Raw genomic sequence first — 20,900 nt, forward strand, 5'->3', positions numbered from 1 at the left:
GGGCGGAAGGGGGCGGGGCGATATCACATGAGTCTGGAAACAAAATTTGGTTTCTCTAGCTCTTATAGTCTCCGAGATCCAGGCGCTCATCGAGACGGAAAGACGGACGGACGGACATAGCTATATCGACTCGGCTATTGATGCTGATCAAGAATATATGTACTTTATGGGGTCGGAAACGTTTCCTTCTCTGCGGTGCACACATCTACTTTTACCACAAATCTAATATACCCCTTAACTCTTTTTTGAGTACGGGTATAAAAACGTTGTATAACGTTTTCTAAATAAATCATTTATAAATTCTTTTATATTAAAGTTTTCAAGTGCTTTTGAATCAGAATCAAAGGTTTTTCCATTTAAAGAATTGTGAAGAGTGCAAATGAAAAAATGAGAAGGAACGTTTGAGTCGCTTCTGTGGACGCGACTTTACATTTATACCCGTACTCAGTCAGTATATAAACTTGTAAGCTTATAATTTATGTAAAACTTAAAAAAAAAATTAAATTTTACATTTTTTGCTACATCTGCTATCTACATTTACAATGTCGATTATACATCTTATCCGCAAAGGTAAGGCACAGCACAGGGCAGAGTCCGAGTGAGAAAGAGAATAAGTAGCGTCAGGAGAGCTGGAAGAGGTGAAACTGAAAATTACTTTCTTTATTCTGGCTATAATAATGATCCGATCTAATTCAGAATAGGCAATCTCGTAGATATGGTCATTCTCTACAATACTACGTTTTCACTATTCTGGTATCTTTACAATTGTGCCTGCCACAGATTTGCGTCCTTTGTGGGGGCGGAAGGAGGCGGGTCGAAATTTGTAAAATACATTTTCGACCAGTCGCTGATCTCAAAATCTTAAAAACGAAATTTTTGCACAAAATCCTTGACATTTTCGTTAATTTATTGCAATAAAGTAGATGCCGAGAGCCATCATTGGAAAACGCAAAATAGCGAACACAAAACGTTATGCGGTTCGTCCAAAATTTAAAACGACGAGGAACTCCAGAGGCTACCATACTAAGAGACGCAAACAACTTTTAATTTTTAAAATTAAGCTTGTTCTGTAACACCTGACGTTATACGTTATAAATATACGACATTGGGTATATTTATGTTCTGTAACACCTGACGTTATATTACTTTCTTTATTCTGGCTATAATAATGATCCGATCTAATTCAGAATAGGCAATCTGGTAGATATGGTCATTCTCTACAATACTACGTTTTCACTCTTCTGGTATCTTTACAATTGTGCCTGCCACAGATTTGCGTCCTTTGTGGGGGCGGAAGGAGGCGGGTCAGGTGTTACAGAAATTAATGTCGACCTAATGTCGTATATTTATAACGTATAACGTCAGGTGTTACAGAACAAGCTTAATTTTGTTGGGTTACAAATAGAGAATTCAAGTCCATCTTAAAAGACAACTTCGGCAGTTGTCTCCAGTTTCCAATTCTGAGAGACAGGAAACATGTTTAACGCTAATTGGGTATAACTTTCTATTGCCGTAGATATGTAAAGGCTTGTTGGCTCCTTACTCCCTCTGCGTAGTTTCTCTTGAACACATTTCTACCATGGTAAATAAGACCATGGGTGTGTTTGGGCTTATAAAGCGGTGGCCAAAGAAATTTGATGATCCCTATACACCACTCCCACCCCCTTTCTTTATCTAAATCACACACAAAGAAATTATTTGAATGTAAGTTCTCGCGATATGCCAGTTTATATATACTTTACTTTTTATATGTACTTACATGTGGGTCTCCTGTTTCAGGCTTCTCGCTGTTAACGGATGGTGATGGTGACAAAGGTCGTGGCAGTGAGTTGGCCCTCGACGATCCAATGCTCTGATTTAATGTTTCTTGCGAAACACCACTAGATGATGATACCAACAATTGATTATTACTTTGTATTACCTCCTGGAATTGAACATCCACTGATGACCGAACACGGGTAATGCTGCTACTGTACAGGTGTGACTGAGTTTTATTCCCAGGTATATAGGATACATCAGTCACACCCCTAGCAGCAACAACTTTTTGATCGGTGAAACTTTTGTGCAGGTATGGCTCTTCAATAGTGAACTTTTCATGTGAATTGTTTATTTGTTTCTGCTGATGATGGTGATTGTGATAAGGAGAAAATGTTGATTGTTGTCTTTGGAGATTAGCTGACGGGCTTAACTGCTGTATTATGATTCTATTTTGTCCAGAGATGTGTTGCTTGTAGCTGGATTTACATTCACCAAATGAGCTAACCAACTGACTGTGTCATTCAATTCACATTTCAAATATATATTGGCAATGGAATGTTACGTTCATTAAGTGTTTTTCACGCAAACATATTTCATAACCATACATGCGTTTATATTTAAAGCCGATTCCGTTCCATCACAAACCATTCACTCAATTGAGTTCACGAATTTTTGTTCACGTAGATAAGATAGGTGCGGTGCATAATTAGTTTCATGAATTTAAATAATCAAATTAAATTTCGTTGTGCCAATTATGTGTTTTTTTTTAGATTATAGATATACACATGTGCAGTTATTTATGATTTGCATGATCGTACCCAAAAGAAAAATATTGAAACGAATACAAGTTCATTATTGACAACAACATATGTAGGCTAACTTCGACAGACCGAAGGTTTCAATTTCCTCTCAAATAAAATTAAGCGGTATCACAACGGATCGAAACCGGCCTAAGTGTTTCGGGATCCTATACGTACAAAATTGCAAACTTTCAAAATGCAGCTATTTTACGGTATTAAAATCTTACAAACTCATTCTTTCAAATGAAAAATTTATCATTTTTTTAATGTTGAATTTAAAAACTCAGGAAAAGAAGCAGCTAACCGACACCATTTTTCAACAAGAAACCGAAGCGACTTTTTCTGATAGATTTCTACGGCATAACTTTTTTTAAATTAATCTGTACCATTATGGAAAGCTATTAATACAGCTATAAATTTGACCCAAGCACTTTTAGGTTTCAGCTTACCGTCTGGAAAATACTAAGCTTTAAAATTAAAAGAGAAGAAACGTGTAAGTCACTTCTGGGGACGCGACTCTACTTATGTATACCCGTACTCAGTCAGTATATAGATTTTTGAGCTTATGATTTTTTAGAATTTTTGAATTTTACATTTTTCAGATTCAGAAATCTAGTAAATATGGACATTCTCTACGATACTGCGTTTTTAGTTTTATCGTATTTTTAAAAATGTGCCTGCCACAGATTTTCGTCCTTTGTGGTGGCGGAAGGGAGCGGGGCGAAGTTTTGAAATACACTTGTAGCAGTGTGATATCACATGAGTCTGGAAACCAAATTTGGTTGCCCTAGCTCTTATAGTCTCTGAGATCCAGGCGTCAAACAAGACGGACAGACGGACAGACAGACATGGCTCTATCGACTCGGCTATTGATGCTGATCAAGAATATATATACTTTATGGTAGGGGTCGGCACACAGACTCACACATTTTTTTGGTGCGTTTGTGTGCGAAAACAACAGACACGAAGTCAAATACGTTACTTATTTCTCTGCCGCTGCGAAAGCCGAAGAATTGTGCATAGGGCACACGAATGCTTCTCTGCCGCTGAGGCAAGCGGGCAGAATATGAAGCCGTTTGTGCATAGCCCGAAACATGTTTCTCTGCCGCGACGTCAGCAGAGCAGAATTTTCTCTGCCGGTACGTCATCAGGCAGAATAACGAAACCACACGAAGTCTTTACGCTGTGCGTGTGCCGACTGCGCTGCCCGAAATTTTTTCCTATGCACAGTGCATACGACGCTGCCGACCTCTGCTTTATGGGGTCGGAAACGTTTCCTTCTATGTGTTATACACATCCACTTTTACCACAAATCTAATATACCCCTTAACTCTTTTTTGAGTACGGGTATAAAAATGACATACTGGCCAACGAATATGTCGCGAACTAGTTTGTTGGATTGACTACCAGGTCTTCGGTTCTGGCGTTCGGCTCGTGCCGCGTCACCATGAGCCAGCCAGCCAGCCCAGAACCGCATTTAGAAGTTTGTATGACACACACAATATGTCATATGTGATTGTATGCATTTTTTCATCGTCCGCGCTGTTTTGTTTATGTTTTCTCTTGAAGTTCCTGCGTATTTTAATGCATGGGTGCTTACGTATTCTCACATCAGCGTTTATAGGTTTTACGATTGCTGGCATTTGTGGACTATTTCATTTTCGCTTTCTGCGGTCAACCTTTTACTTCAGCATTTTAAGAGTATTATGACACTTTGAAGAAGCTTTCCCAAAAAATCAGAAGAACTGTTTTTTTCCTAAGTTTGACATTGTACGAAATCCATTCTCGGATAACATTTCCCTTAAAAGAATTCATGGAGTTAACAATTTATCGGCCATTAGAAATTAAATTTTCCGAACTAGAGATAGCATATTTTCAACTCTCAGTACGGAACACTGCTTTCGGTATTTTTCATTCAAATCTTTTGAGAAACTTTATATAATAAAAGAAAAATCTTTAAAAATGTAATCTGCAAAAGTACATGCTGATACAATGTCTAGAAGCAAAGACTATAAAATACCAAGATGCTGCATGAGGACCAAAGGCCCATTAATTTTTCGTTTGACGCTTCATGGTACGGGCGCGCGGGGCTATTAATTCGATTCTCTTTTAATCTTTGAAATGCTGCTGGCTTTGACCATGCTAAAGCCATTGGCTGGGCACAGCGGGGACTGAGCCGAAAAGGGGTTGCACATGTCAAAAAATTGTGGAGAAATTTTCAGAACTTTCAAAAATTGTATTTTAAAGATAATTATACCCGTACTCAAAAAAGAGTTAAGGGGTATATTAGATTTGTGGTAAAAGTGGATGTGTGTAACGCATAGAGGGAAACGTTTCCGACCCCATAAAGTATATATATTCTTGATCAGTATAGATAGCCGAGTCGATATAGCCATGTCTGTCTGTCTGTCCGTCTTGTTGAGCGCCTAGATCTCAGAGACTATAAGAGCTAGGGCAACCAAATTTGGTTTCCACACTCATGTGATATCACACTGCTACAAGTGTATATAAAAATTTCGCCCCGCCCCCTTCCGCCCTTACAAAGGACGAAAATCTGTGGCAGGCACATTTTTAAAGATATTTTAAAGATAAAACTAAAAACGCAGTATCGTAAATCTGAATCAGATCGGATCATAATTATAGCCAGAATGAAGAAATTAATTTTCAGTTGCTTCCCCTGCCCCCTCCCGCAAACGACAACACAACTCATTTTCCATCTCGCTCGCACACTCTGCCGCGTTCAGTGCGCGAGCAACCCCTAGCGTAGGAGATGTAGAATCTAAATGTTACATGTATAATCTACACGTTAGATGTAGAATATACATAATATATGTAGATTTAGATAACAGATGTAGCAAAAAAATGTAAAATGTAAATTTTATTTTTTAATTCTAAAATTCTAAAAAATCATATGCTCAACAATGTATATACTGACTGAGTACGGGTATAATTAGAGTCGCGTCCCCAGTAGCGACTCACACGTTCCTTCTCGTTTTATTTTATGAGATATAGCACTCAATGTTGAAAATTAGGTCAATGTAAAAAAGTTTACTGAACTCTTGTTCGCTTAATACAAATCAACGATGCAACATCGCTGACGAGTCGTTGTCGAAATTATTTTTTTTTAAATTAAATAATATTAAGTAATTATACGTAACCCAAAACATGGCACCAAAACCGAAAAACGTAACATTTAAGCGCGGGGGTTAACTTTGTGGACCCTTTACAAGGATATGACATAATATTGGTGAAAAGTCAAACGCAGAGACCGTTATTTACTGTTGAGTTTTTTTTTATGGAAAAAAAATCATTTATAATCATTATTTTAAGCGTACACAAAAAGAGTTAAGAGGTATATTGTATTTGTGGTAAAAGTGGATGTGTGCAACGCAGAGAAGGAAACGTTTATAATGTATATATTCTTGATCAGCATCAATAGCCGAGTCGATATAGCCATGTGTGTCTGTCCATTCGTCTTAGTGAGCTCCTAGATCTCAGAGGCTATAAGGGCTAGAGAAACCAAATCTTGTTTCCAAACTCATGTGATATCACACTGCTATTCTGGTCAGCCGTATCCATACAGTTTACCAAGGTCCAATGGCATCTTCAGCCCCTTGTTAAATGAAAGCTCACTGCTTCATGATCTTCGACTAGTTAAGCCGGTGTTTTCACCAGGTCCCGACGGTGTTCCCGTCTGTGTACTTAGGTACTGTGCCGACGCTCTGTGTGGACCCCCGCTTAATCTATTCACCCTATCCATTAACTCTTCATGCTTCCCCCCCCAAAATCTGGAAGGAATCTTTTATTATTCCGCTCCATAAGAAAGGTAGCAAGTCTGATGCAAATAATTATAGAGGTATATCTAAGTTATCCACTATTCCTAAAATGTTTGAAAAAATTTTAACTGCGCATTTGCACCATCTCTGCAAATCACTTAGATCTCCGTCTCAGCACGGATTTATAAGACGACGATCAACATGTATTTCTACTAGAAACTTTATTCCTTTGTTCCTTCCGCTATGTAGATCAAATTATTCCTTGCACGAACCATTTATGGTCATATGCTCGGACTTCAATTCCCTCTACCATATAATATCCACCACTAATTCCCTTCCTCTTCTTAAGTCACTAATACTAACATACCTTTCCCGTAATTGGTACAATTTTTTAGCTATCTTTGCATGTTTAGCTCTTTTAGTTGTATTTAGCACTAATTTTCCTCGAACGTTAGTCTAACACCTGCCTTTCCTACATGCTCGCGATCGGTTCGTCATGCGGCTGCGCCCCTCGGTCGGTTAGGCGGGTGGAGGGTCTGCGTATCTGCCTGGGTTCCGCGCGAAACAAGCTTCGGCTTGGTGTTGCATGGGCCACTTGATGGTGCAGTCATTGCATATCAACGTCCAGACAAGTGTATTTTAAAATTTAGCCCCGCCACCTTCCGCCGAAGGTACGATGAAACTAAACTACGATAATAATCAGTATTGTAGAGTATGACCATATGAGTATGACTACCAGATTGCCGAATCTGAATTAGATCGGATAACATTTATAGCCAGAATAAAGAAATTAATTTTCAGTTCCCTCACCCCCTCCAGCAAGAGACCACGACCACTCTACTCATTTTTTTTAATTCTACATAAATCATAAGCTCACTAATTTATATACTGACGGAGTACGGGTATAAAAGTAGAGTCGCGTACAAAGAAGCGACTCACACGTACCATTTCGTTATTAAGTAGAATTTTTGTTGATAAAAAAAAATGATTATGTGTAAAGTTTATTAATTACTCAAAAATAATGATTACACTAGTCAACACGACATTTGGGCTGTTCCCCAAAATGACTTTTTCTTATAGATTTGCTTTTATTTTTCACATAACTTAAGTATCTTATATCTGGTTGCATAGAACTTTGCAGTTCTGAAAAGCTTACAAATGCAGCTTAAAATCCGACACAGACACTTTGTATCTGCAGCTTAACGCCTTTCATTATTTTTTGCAATATTTTTTTTGTTTTTTGAAATTTTAAAACTCGGGAAAAGTCGAAAAAAAATTCTTGGCATGCATTTTTAGTTTTAGATAGACGCATTAATTAGGCGTTTAAGGTATTGTTCATTAAAGTTTGAAATTTGAAAGCTTAATATCACAGGATATAATTTTTTTTCGACTTTTACCGAGTTTTTAAAGTCAAAATTTTGTTAAAAATACCGCAAAAAAATCATCATTTTTGCCTTTCAATGCTTTATATTTCCCAGACGGTAAGCTGAAATCACAAAGTGTTTGGGCTTAACTTCTAGCTGTTTTAATTATCTTTTCAAAGTAGCAAAGTTCTTTACAACCAGACGTAAGATACTAGGAGTTACGTGAAAAAAGGAAGCGCTACCTTTGAAAAAAGCTTTAAAAAAATACCAGATTTCAAAAACTCTTCAAAAAAGCCATAGAAAAAAAACCATAATTATTTAAATAAAATTTAAAGTCCCATATCCATCAAAAAAAGTTGGTTCGCATCCTTGAAAAAAAAAAATTGGATTTTGTCGAGTAGTGTAATCATCTATACTATAAATTTGTAGAAAAAAATCAGTGTGTAAGCGGCTATCTCCGCAACGCGTGCACCAAATTGCATGCGGTTTTTTTTAAATGATAGCGAGAGTATGCGGCATTCTTTCTTTACAAAAGTTTTCACTTTTCTATAAATAGGTTCCACAAAAATTTAAAATTAATAAAAAAAAAAATCTCAAATTTGGTCTAAAAATGTGTGTTTGAACGCCTACTTCATTTCATTTTGTGTCATTCTGTAGAACAAATTTGGTCTAAAAATGTGTGTTTGAACGCCTATTTCATTTCATTTTGTGTCATTCTGTAGAACAGAACATTTGATGATAGATTTTGTTTTTTTATAACTATATGTGTGAAAATTTGTTTTCTGAAAAAATTGCAACTTGTGTATATTTGTTGCTTTTGAAAATGTGTGCGTTTTAAACCAACCTGTGTGGTTTTTAAAGTTAAATGTCGAGACGATTAAATTTGGGTCGGCGAACGAGAAATTCGTTTCAAGTTGTGGCTTCAAGGATCCGTGAAAGTAGCCAAGACATAATCGTCTACGCACAGCAAGGTCCCGTTCAAATCAACGGAACAATGATGCAACAACAACTGCAAATGAACGTCGTGATATTCAAAATCTACAAGGTGTTGCGTTCGCGTTCAGTAGTGTCACCGATTACGCTTCTCATAGGCAAATTATAATTGGTCCAATGAACGACCGTTGTCGCCATTGTCAGGATTTAAAATTTAAAGGTGAAGCAGATGGGATGTGCTGTGCGGGTGGTAAAGTAAAATTGCCTGAATTAGGCAGCCCACCACAACCATTGAGCCCATTACTTAATGGATTGACACCTGAGTCTAATCATTTTTTGAACAATATACGAAAGTATAATTCGAGTTTTCAAATGACATCATTTGGCGCCACAAATATTATAAGAGACAACTGCATGCCAACGTTGAAGGTAATTAAATAGTTTTGTTTATGCAAATTGTACGTTTGTTCTCATTCTATCATATATTTTATTCAGATTCAAGATCAAATATACCATCGAGCTGGCTCTTTGTTACCTTTCGACAACGCAGACCACCAATTTTTGCAATTATATTTTATCGGGAATACGGAAGACGAAGCTGATCGTCGGTCTGCCATTATTACCAACACGCGGAGACAAATTATTTTCGATTTGCAAAATATGTTCCATGAGCACAGCGAATTGGTTCAGGTTTTCAAAACATCGCTTGATCGAATGCCATCTGACGATCATAAAATTGTTATTCGAGCTGATAAAACACCGGTTGGCGAACATGCAAGGCGTTTCAATGCACAAGCATTTGACGAAGTGGCAATAGTCATAGTTGGTGAGCAATTTTATAATCGTGATATTGTGCTTCATCGTAGAAATAAACAACTTGAACGTGTATCCGAGACTCATCGCTGTTATGATGCACTACAATATCCCATATTGTTTTGGAGCGGACAAGATGGCTATAATTTCAACATTAAAATGATAAATCCAGTAAACGGTCGAGAAGGAACAAAGAAAATTAGTGCAATGAATTATTACGCATATAGGTTGCAGATACGGCAAAATCAAGACAACCACATATTGAGGTGTAGAGCACTTTTCCACCAGTACATGTCAACAATAGTATGCAAAAATTGAATCGGAACGGTTAAATTTTCTTCGATTCAACCAAGCCAAATTACGTTCCGAAGAAAATGTTCATTTGCGTGATGCCATTAACAACGATGGTAATGCACAAAACGTTGGAACTATGATAATATTACCGTCATCGTATGTTGGAAGTCCACGTCATATGTTTCAGTACGCGCAAGATGCGATGTCATACGTTCGCCGTTACGATCGACCAGACCTCTTCATCACCTTCACGTGTAGTCCGCAATGGGAAGAAATCTCGGAATTATTGTTTGTTGGCCAAACATCGAAAGATCGCCATGATATTTTAGCACGCGTTTTTAGACAAAAATTGAAATCACTCATGGATTTAATTGTCAAACACGGGCCTGCTCAATGTTGGATGTATTCAATTGAATGCTGAAACGAGGTTTTCCTCATGCGCATATTTTAATTTGGCTGATTGAAAAAATAAGGCCGAATCAAATTGACGATGTGATTTCGGCAGAAATTCCAGATCCGACAGTGGATCCTGAATTGTTTGAAGTGGTCACCAAAAATATGATTCACGGTCCATGTGGTGCGTTGAATTTGAATTCACCCTGTATGGTTGAAGGGAAATGCTACAAACGTTTTCTTGGCATTTGGTTGGCATTTTTAGTTTTAGATAGACGCATTAATTAGGCGTCGTTTAAGGCATGAAAATACCAGATTTTAAAAATTCTTTAAAAAAATTACACTATAAAAAAAAAAATAAAGTACTAAGTCCCGAAATCTATCAGAAAAAGTCATTTTGGTCCACAGCCTAAAGAAAAAGTTCAATTTCGTTGAGTAGTGTAATCATTGTTTAATTTCGATTAATTCCTAAACATTAAATGCATTTTGTAAGCAGAGAAGCGCGCGGGTCTGCTAGTTACCATATAATTTTTTAAATATAACTTATAATGATTACGGTCCTTGGTTGAAATACAATGGCTCTGGCGGATGAGTCAAAACGGGCAGTTTTACCTTTCCACAAGCGCAGCATCTGCCGGCTGTTTCCGATTGAAACTTGAATGCATTGCAATGCTGGCAAACGACAGACAATAACCCGACAACCGCAGCGAAGATCTTGGTAGGCTATTGCGGAATCGTATTCGAAAGCAACGCGATTCAAGTCTAGTGGTCGAATTTGAGGTGGTAATTGTGCAGAGCGAACATGTGCAATATGGGCATGTCTGCATTCATTTACTTTTGCACGTTCCTCTTGCGTTAATAGCGACATTCCGATTACTCATTGCCTCTTCACCTACTTAGCAGGCATTAGTCAAGCAAATAACTCAATTTATCAATAATTATAATCATAATCAATAATCAATAATAATAATCATAATCAATAATCAACTATGACAATTTCCTCTTCGACTACTTCCATCAAAGAAACAAATACAAAATCACTTTTTTCGCGATCGTAATACCATTCTTCTGGCATTTCGTATTTACGAACACTGAATAAAAATTTAAGCCAAATCTGCCCACCCGTTTTCACGTGCTGATGCACTATACATTTTTTATCTCTCCATTTTTATACCCAAAAAGAGTTAAGGGGTATATTCGATTTTTGGTAAAAGTGGATGTGTGTAACGCAGAGAAGGAAACGACAAAAGCAGTATCGTAGAATCGCGAGAGAGCATGAGTAGCGGCTGCTGCATGAAAGGCGGTGGGGTAGGTAATGCAGATTAAGTTTTTTATTCTGGCTATAATAATGGTAATTTTCTACGATACTGCTTTTGTCGTGTTCTCGTATATTCAAAGTTGTGGAAACCACGGATTTTCGTCCTTGACGTGAAATTTTGAAATACGCTTGCAACAATGTGGTATCACATGAGCCTGGAAATAAAATTTGGTTCCTCTATAGCTCTCACAGTCTATGAGAACTAGGCGCTCATCAAGACGGACAGACAAACATGGCTGTACCAACTCGGATATTGATGATGTTCAAGAATATATATATCTACTTTACGTGGTCGGAAATGTTTGCTTTTTTTGCGGTACACACATCTACTTTGACCACAAATCCAATATACTCCTTAACTCTTCGAGTAGGGGTATAATACCGTATCATTCCAAAAAAAAAAAAAATCGATTTTGTTTTCTGGTGTTATTTACATTAGGTGGCAACGTTCAGAGGTACTCTGTGTGGTTTAATTTCTCTTTATAAAATAAAAAACAATAGTTAAGGCAAATGTAAAAGGATTTGATTTTTAGGTTTTTGGTTATAATTGTTTAATAGAGGAAGGCACGTACCAGAGCCAGTCCCAAAAGAATGTATAAACTTTTTACCCTGGTTTGTTCTAATTTCTGAAAAGTTATACAGACAGGCTGTTACATTCACTTTGCGTTTTACTTTTCACTAAAAGTCATACTTTTCATTTCAAGGCGCTCTGGAATCCACAAAAGTTGATTTATTTACTCCCTGTACTGTTAAGCGCCAAATTTACTGCTGTTATACCCACGCGTTAGCTCATACAAAATAGCCTTTGTTATGTTTAACAGACATTTATCGAATTCACTATTTGTTGTTGCACAGACCAACTTTTTTTAGATCCAATTTTGAGGTTACTTTAAAAAAATTATTTATAAGAAGGGCACAAGCTCAATTGGTAATTGTTTCAAATTCATGTCAATGCATCAATAAGTCATATTTTTTTTCTTTTGCAATTAATATTCCTTTTGTTGTATACTTTTCATTTCGTCAGAAATATGTAGCCGTTTTGAAAACGTACCTATAGCCTTTAATTCAGTTATCCGATATGTGTTTAATTTAAGACGTTTCGACCATGTGTCACACCTGACTAATAAAATACTTGATCTTAACTTAACCACTTGGATAGATTTAAGAACCTTGGTATACCTTATTAAATTTGTGACGACCCAAGAACCGATTTACCATTACCGCAAACTTAACCCTGCATCGCAAAGAACTAACAACTATTTATGCCTTCGAACTCAAAAGCTTTGCTCTCAGAGGTAGTTCAGTTAGTAGTTACTAGTAGTAGTAGTTATCACTGCAATCCGCTTATGGAACGGTCTTCCTCATCAACTTAAGGAGCGCAGCTAAATTTCAAAATAAAACGAGAAGGAACGTGTGAGTCGTTTCTGGGGACACGACTCTACTTATACCCGTACTCAGTCAGTATATACATACACTTTTGAGCTTATGATTTTTTAGAATTTTAGAAAAAAAAAAAAAATTTTACATTTTACATTTTTTTGCTACATATGCTATCTACATCTACATATAAAATGTCTATTATACATCTAACATGTAGATTGTACATGTTCCATTCATATTCTACATCTCCACCGCTAGGGGTTGCTCGCGCACTGAACGCGGCAGAGTGTGCGAGCGAGAAGGAAAAATGTGTTGTCTCGGCGGGAGGGGGAGGGGAAGCAACTGAAAATTAATTTCTTCATTCTGGCTATAATTATGATCCGATCTGATTCAGATTCGGCAGTCTGGTAGATATGGTCATTCTCTACGATACTGCGTTTTTAGTTTTATCGTTTCTTTAAAATTGTGCCTGCCACAGATTTTCGTCCTTTGTGGGGGCGGAAGGAGGCGGGGCGAAATTTTGAAATACACTTGTAGCAGTGTGATATCACATGAGTCTGGAAACCAAATTTGGTTGCCCTAGCTCTTATAGTCTCTGAGATCTAGGCGCTCATCGAGACAGACAGACAGACAGACAGACGGACAGACAGACATGGCTATATCGACTCGGATATTGATGCTGATCAAGAATATATATACTTTATGGGGTCGGAAACGTTTCCTTCTCTGCGTTACACACATCCACTTTTACCACAAATCTAATATACCCCTTAACTCTTTTTTGAGTACGGGTATAATAAAAAACTTAGAATTAAGTAAAATAAATAAACTCAACATTAATAATAAACATAAAAATAAATGTAGGAAAGAAAAAAAAAATCAAAAAGTAAATAAAACAAAAACAACAAAGTTAACAAAAACGAGAAGGAACGTGTGAGTCGCTTCTGGAGACGCGACTCTACTTATACCCGTACTCAGTCAGTATATACATTTTTGAGCTTATGATTTTGTAGAATTTAAAAATTAAAAAAAAAAATTTTACATTTTAAATTTTTTTGCTACATCTGTTATCTACATCTACAGTTGTGTTCAATGAAATAGTAGTGCCGCACCTCACTACTTTCAAAACTCTTTTTGAGATATTTCCAGTTATCCAAATTGAACAAATGATACCTTTTTAAATAGACTGGACTGTTAGCATTAGAAAACTGAAGAAATATCAATACATTTGAATTCCATTTTCTTGTTTAACATGACATAAGCCGAATACCCATGAAATTTGCTGTTCAATGAAATAGTAGTGTTTTTTTAGAACATTGAAAAAAACAACGAATCTCAAATAAAAACATATATTTCATGATCTTCATGTTTCTTGAGCTTTAATATTTAGTTTTTAATCAAGTTGGTTTTCATTTCGAACTTGCACCGGCCGAACATGAGTCATTAATCTTTTGCCAACGCTTCAATAGGATTTGAGCCAATAATCCATGAACCACTTGATAAAACTTGGCTCTGGTTGACGAATTTGAAGTTGCAACAATGTATTTGGTATTCTCCCATAAGATTTCGATGAGATTTATATCCAGTTGGACAGTTGGCCATGGCAAAACATCGATCCGTTCCGATAACAATTAATTCCTAGCGAGCTTTTATGAGTGTTTCAAGTCATTATCAGGTTAAAATATCCTTTTAGCAGGAATTTTTCAACTGTAATATGAATGTAATTTATTCTAAAGTATGCCTACATTCACAGTTATGCTCAAACCCATACTATACTCAAACGCCAGGCCAGAAAGTACTAGCTCATATGAGCTGGGCCCCATAAGGCTTAGCCTAGCATGCCCAATGCTATATTTTTCATGATTTTAAGTGGTCATCGGATTTCTGTGAATGTCAAACATATTCTTTTGAGTCTATCTTACCAAATAATACAACTTTACTATCATTAGTCCAAAGTATTTTTGTCACTGTGACACAGGCCATTCCACATGCGTTTTTCCAAACTGAAGTCGTGCACCTATGTACTCTCAGATCCAAACGCGGATCTTTCTGGGACTTCTTGCATTCAAATAATGTATAATAGACCGTCTAAGAACTGTCACATCACTGACAGAGCGATTTAAAATTTGTTTCATAATTTTTGAGGATATTAAAGGCCTGGTCTTGCCTTCGACCATCGCCGACCATCCTCTAAAAAATAAGTTTTTCGCATACAAAATCGATTTCCAGTCTACTTCTTTTAGTTAATTGGGTTAAATACAGTAGTGAGAGTGCCTACAACTTAGTTTTCAATCCCATTATACCTCCCCTTAAGTTTTTAGTCTAAATCTTAGATCTCCTCTTCTGGACGGAGCAATGATTTCTTCAACGCTTCAAAATCAAAAGTACCGCTATGTCCAAAACTTTCTTTCATCAAATTATTCAATAATCAAATTGAGCTTACGGGTGGTGACTTATTTAAATTAATTTGCTTTGTTTTTTCATTTTTAAAAATTAATTTATCCCAGCACTACTATTTCATTGAACAGCAGATATCATTGGTAGTTGTCTAAAGTCATGAAAAACAAGAAGATGGAATGCAAATGTAACAGGGTTTCTTCCAGTTTGTAATGTTTACATTCCAGGCTTTCCGTAAAGGTATCACTTGTTCAATTTGAAGGACTAGAAATATCTCAAAAAGAGTTTTGAAAGTAGTAAGGTGCGGCACTACTATTTCATTGAACACAACTGTACATCTACAATGTATATTCCACATCTAACATGTAGATTGTACATGTACCATTTTTATTCTACATCTCCACCGCTAGGGGTTGCTCGCGCACTGAACGCGGCAGAGTGTGCGAGCGAGAAAAAGAATGAGTAGCGTCAGCAGCGCTGGACAAGGAGAGGGAACCAACAGACAATTAATTTCTTCATTCTGGCTATAATTATGATCCGATCTGATTCAGATTCGGCAGTCTGGTAGATATGGGCATTCTCTACGATACTGCGTTTTTAGTTTTATCGTATCTTTAAAAATGTGCCTGCCACAGATTTGAGTGGAAACCAAATTTGGTTGCCCTAGCTCTTATAGTCTCTGAGATCTGCTGATGATCAGCATCAATAGCCGAGTCGATTTTCAGATGCTTCCCCTGCCCCCTCCAGACGACGACAACACAACTCATTTTCCATCTCGCTCGCACACTCTGCCGCGTTCAGTGCGCGAGCAACCCCTAGCGGAGGAGATGTAGAATCTAAATGGTACATGTATAATCTACATGTTAGATGTAGAATAGACATTGTATATGTAGATGTAGATAGCAGATGTAGCAAAAAAATGTAATATGTAAAATTTTTTTTTTTCTAAAATTCTAAAAAATCATAAGCTGTATATACTGACTGAGTACGGGTATAAGTAGAGTCGTGTCCCCAGAAACGACTCACACGTTCCTTCTCGTTTTAGATATATTTTTTAAAAACAATAAAGATTGACAAAAAATTTCTTTTCGAAAGACTAAAACTTTTCACTTCAATTTTAAAATTTCCGCGTCAGCTCCGAAATAACGTGTCCGAAAAGGAAATTTCCTAAGACCCTGTATATCATGCGGATTTTTCGGGGGATTTAGTCAACCTTTTGAGTCAAAAATTCTTATATATTCTTTGGCACCCCCGGATTAATTAATAGAAAAATTTGTGTATTTAGAAAATATTTTGTTTGCAAAATATATACGAACCTGGGAATGCCATTGTTTGGAACCTCAAGGTTGCCACCGTCAGTGCGACTACCATGTAATTGGTCATTTTTTGATGGCCCTGACACCATTCCCCCCGCGACAGTAACATTTCCAGCATCAGTGCGATTGCCAGCAGCAATGACATTAGATGGCTTATGGTTTCCATCAAAATCACCGTTAGATCCAGGTACGGGAATGCTAGATCCTACTGCGGGACTTGAAGTACCACTTGTTAGGGGAATGCCAACCGCAGGTTTAGGTGGTACTGCATGTCGGCCTTTAGTTGACACATTTACAATGGGATCTTCTTCGCCCTCCTCTTCGCTAGAACTAGGATCAATCATGATACGAAAGAAAGTCGGTGCGTCAGGCGTTGTACTCAAACCTGTAATTTAGATTTTTTAAATAAAAATGTAACGGTTAGTTGGATTGGTAGAAATTTGTATTATAACATTAAATATATACATATATCGAGTGAGTGTCCCTAATATTATTATTTCTTATACTAGTCACTAGTCAACACTAGAATTAGGCAATAGATTCTTATAGATTTCGGGGTTTACAATTTTTTAACGAATTATGTTTTTTTTTATGGTGTGGTTTTTAAAGTCAAAATTTCGAGAAAAAAAATACCGCAAAGTTGAAATTTGAATTTGAAAGCTTAATATCTTCCAGGCGTTAAGCTGCAGATACAAAGTGTCTGGGTACGATTTATAGTTGCATTTGTCAGCTTTTCAGAACTGAAAAGTTTTTGCAACCAGATATAAGATACTTAAGTTATGTGAAAAATAATAGCACTAATTTCAGGTAAAATTAGTTTTCAGTCGTTTTGGTCAAACGGCTGCAAGTTCACCGTTTATCCATAGATTTTGATGAGCAATACCTTAGACGTCGCCTAATTAATGCGTCTATCTAAAAACAAAAATGTTGGCCAAGAATTATTTTTTTTTTTAACTTTTCCCGAGTTTTTAAAATCAAAATTTCGAAAAAAAAAAAATACCGCAAAAAATAATGAATAATGAAATGAAAATAGAAGCACAACCTCTGAAAAAAATACCAGATTTTAAAAATTCTTTAAAAAAAATTACACCATAAAAAAAATAATAAAGTACTACAAAAATTTTTAAATCCCGAAATCTATCAGAAAAAGTCATTTTGGTTCACAGCCTAAATAAAAAGTTCGAGTAGTGTAATTATCGAACCTGCAAGGGTAGCAGTTATCTTTATTCTGCCTGTAAAATCCTTCCGATTGCAACGATTGTTAATATGTGTTAATTTATGACCACGTATCAAATTTGTGGATCCCACAGAACTTCAGAATTCTAGGAGGCCAAAGGGATTCAATATTTAAAAAAAAATATGTACGGGAGATGTCCCGGCTGTGGACATAGTTTTGTTTTTGCCTCATAACTTTTGACCAATTGCATAATATACAAACGCCCCAATTTAAAGCTTAAGGTAATATCTAACTATTCAGAAAAATTTTATCAAGAATTTAGAGTATTTTTTTCGAGAAAAAAAATATAGACCCTGTTGTGGACACCCCTGAAAAATCCGCTTAAAATTAAAAAATATGAAAGAAAATCACCACAAATAACGAGAAATTATTTATTTTAAGAGCCACTGGCATAAAGAACAAGAAGGATGACACTTTTTAACATCAATCATCGGAATCAGAGTCGCAATGCTTGCAAGTGAAATTACTGGCACGCATATTAGCGCACTTCATATGCACCGGACCATTTATTGCCATTTATTGCAATCGACGGAATAAGCGGCGGTCAATTTTCATAACAGAAGGTGCAGACAGATGATGCAAAAATCCTGATCATCATCCGAAAGAGGGGTGTCACAGTCCCCGGTCCACAACAGAGACCTCTCTCCTACTTACAGGGTGGCTAATAAAAACTGTCGCACTTGATTAAAGCGATTCTACTCAAAAACAAATATACTCAGACATGCAGCCATTATGAATTCTTATTCTTACGTTTATTGTGAATTGATTCCACATAGATATTTTTTGACCAGTTCATATTTAAAGCTGATGAAACAAAACTATCCTTTGTTCAGAATTTACATTGCAAGGCAAAAAAATATCCTAATTTAATCCTAATCGTAGGATCTATCACTCTATATAGGTTCAAGGCAACTAGAAGAGTTGAAATATTCCACATAGCAGATCAAAAATTTACCGTTACAAACACTGAGAGGATAAAAGTATCTAGAATCAAATATGGACACATTTTTTTAAAGTTTTTTGAAGAAAAATTGTTAAAAAAGCTAAATTTGAGCCGTATGACCTTAAGAAATTGAATTCAAAATTAGCTTAGGATGAAAGCTTACAAAAACAAGTATTCAAAGTCACATTGAGGGTAAAAAAAATATGCTTCTGTGGCACCCAACACGATAAAGACAAGGAGTTTTTTATGCTGCAGAGAAACCACAGATCAGAAAATGATAAGATTTATCCGAAAAGCATGGTAAATATTCTAACAAATAAGAAAGCAATTGAGAGGTATCAAAATATGATATCAGTTATTTTTTCGGGGCCATATACGTTATATGAAAAACACATTATACATGTTTTTCAAAAGCATCTCTTTTTTTGTTTTGGAACTTTTGGGAATATTTAAAAATCTATAAAACATGAGTTGCAGTAATTCAACCGCCAATTAAAAAAAAAAAAAAAATGGTCTACGAAATCCCCGATAAGGGGCCGTGCCGCTTGCATCTATATTTTTAAACGCATAAAGCTATTACGTATAGCTAACGGGGAAAGACCGAAAATTAAAAATTTGTAACCAAAGAATATTTATTAAAATACAAAAATAAAACGAGAGGAAACGTTGTGAGTCGCTTCGGTGGTACTTTCGGTACTTTTATAACCGTACTCAGTCAGTACGTGGATTTTTTTAATATTTAAAAAATGTAAACAGTTCTTTGCTATATTTATATGTCGGATCATAATAATATTCCCAGTGTATTTTGGTCTGTCGGTTGCCTACGAATCCCCTTTTTGATCGTTTTTGATACTTTTTTTTTGATACTTCTCTCTTTGTCGTATGTCTCATCTGCTTGGTCGAGTTGCACTTGTTTCTATGTCGGCCCAGGTGTTCAAGAGCGAGTGTGGAACTCGCTCAGAGAGGATCAAAGGAGCGAGAGAAAGTGAGCGTACGTCGAGCGTGTTCCTCTGCGGTAGTGAGTGTAAGGGGGGCACATATAGAGACCAGTGGAAATTGCGTGACGAGCAATAATTGTCTCAGAGCTCTGGTTTGCAATACCGAGAATGTAGATTCTCAGTGTGTAAGCGAGAGAGAGAATGAGTAGCGGCTGCTGCGCTGAAAGGGGGTGGGTAGCCACTGAAAATTAATTTCTTCTTTCTGGCTATAATAATGGTAGTCTTCTACGATACTGCGTTTGTCGTTTTCTCGTTTCTTTAAAGTTGTGGAAGCCACAGATAACACTAGTCAACACGACGCCTAATTAATGCGTCTTTCTAAAAGTAAATATGTTGGCCAAGAATTTTTTTTTCCGACACTTCCTGAGTTTTTAAAGTCCAATTTTCAATGAAAAAAAAAAAAATTATGAAATTTGAATTTGCAAGCTTAATATCTTCCAGGCGTTAAGCTGCAGCTACAAAGTCTGGGTCGGATTTATAGCTGCATGTTAAAATATGGAGCACTAACCACTAACCACTAAAAACCATGGAAAAAATACCAGATTTTAAAAATTCTTTAAAAAATAATTAAACCAATGAAAAAAAGTATTACTACAAAAATGTTTAAATCCCGAAATCTATCAGAAAAAGTAATTTTGGTCCACAGCGGAAAGAAAAAGTTTATATTTGTCGAGTAGTGTAATCGTCCTTTGTTGGGGCTGAAGGGGGCGGGGTGAAATTTTGAAATACGCTTGGAACAACAAAATTCCAACAAAATTTGGTTCCTCTAACTCTTACAGTCTCTAAGAACTAGACGCTCATCAAGACGGACAGACGGACAGACAGCCATGGCTATACCGACTCGGCTGTTTAAGAATTTATATACTTTACGGGGTCGGAAATGCTTCCTTTTTTGCGATACATAAATCTACTTCGTTCCAAAAAAAAAAATCGATTTGTTACCTTGTGCTATTTACATTAGGTGGCAACGTTCAGTGGTAGTGTGTGTGGATAAATTTCCCTTTATAAAATTTAAAATTCTACGAGTATATACGAGGGCGGTCCCAGAAATAGCCGACCTAACCACTAAAACACAGATATTTTGAATTTTTTATTTTTCTTTCTTCTTCAACATAGTATCCTTTAAGCTCTATATGCCTTTTCCAGAATTTTTCCCATTTTTGTATCTTTTTAAAAAATT

The 20,900-nt window shown here is 36.4% G+C and overlaps 1 protein-coding gene and 1 long non-coding RNA gene across 13 annotated transcripts in view; one reads left to right on the forward strand and one right to left on the reverse strand.

Moving 5' to 3' along the window:
- Positions 1–20,900, reverse strand: part of LOC111070766 (calcium-dependent secretion activator) — a 70,055-nt gene that overhangs the window by 46,802 nt on the left and 2,353 nt on the right. For 8 of the 12 annotated variants that reach the window (XM_041593367.1, XM_041593366.1, XM_041593371.1 and 5 more), the window contains exons 2-3: positions 16,543–16,927; positions 1,760–2,270 (exon numbers count right to left, since the gene is read on the reverse strand). In XM_041593367.1, the coding sequence (XP_041449301.1) occupies positions 1,760–2,270; positions 16,543–16,886 (855 nt within the window). In that variant the 5' untranslated portion in view covers positions 16,887–16,927. The remainder of the gene's footprint in view (positions 1–1,759; positions 2,271–16,542; positions 16,928–20,900) is intronic. The other 4 variants (XM_041593377.1, XM_041593376.1, XM_041593373.1 and 1 more) reach the window with 1 other exon arrangement.
- On the forward strand, positions 8,502–9,421 carry LOC111070767. Its single transcript, XR_002607402.1, has 2 exons — positions 8,502–9,060; positions 9,127–9,421. It is a non-coding gene; the product is annotated as an uncharacterized LOC111070767 (long non-coding RNA).

The sequence above is a fragment of the Drosophila obscura genome, unplaced genomic scaffold (assembly GCF_018151105.1).
Source record: "Drosophila obscura isolate BZ-5 IFL unplaced genomic scaffold, ASM1815110v1 contig_187, whole genome shotgun sequence".
NCBI classification, from domain to species: Eukaryota; Metazoa; Arthropoda; class Insecta; order Diptera; family Drosophilidae; genus Drosophila; species Drosophila obscura.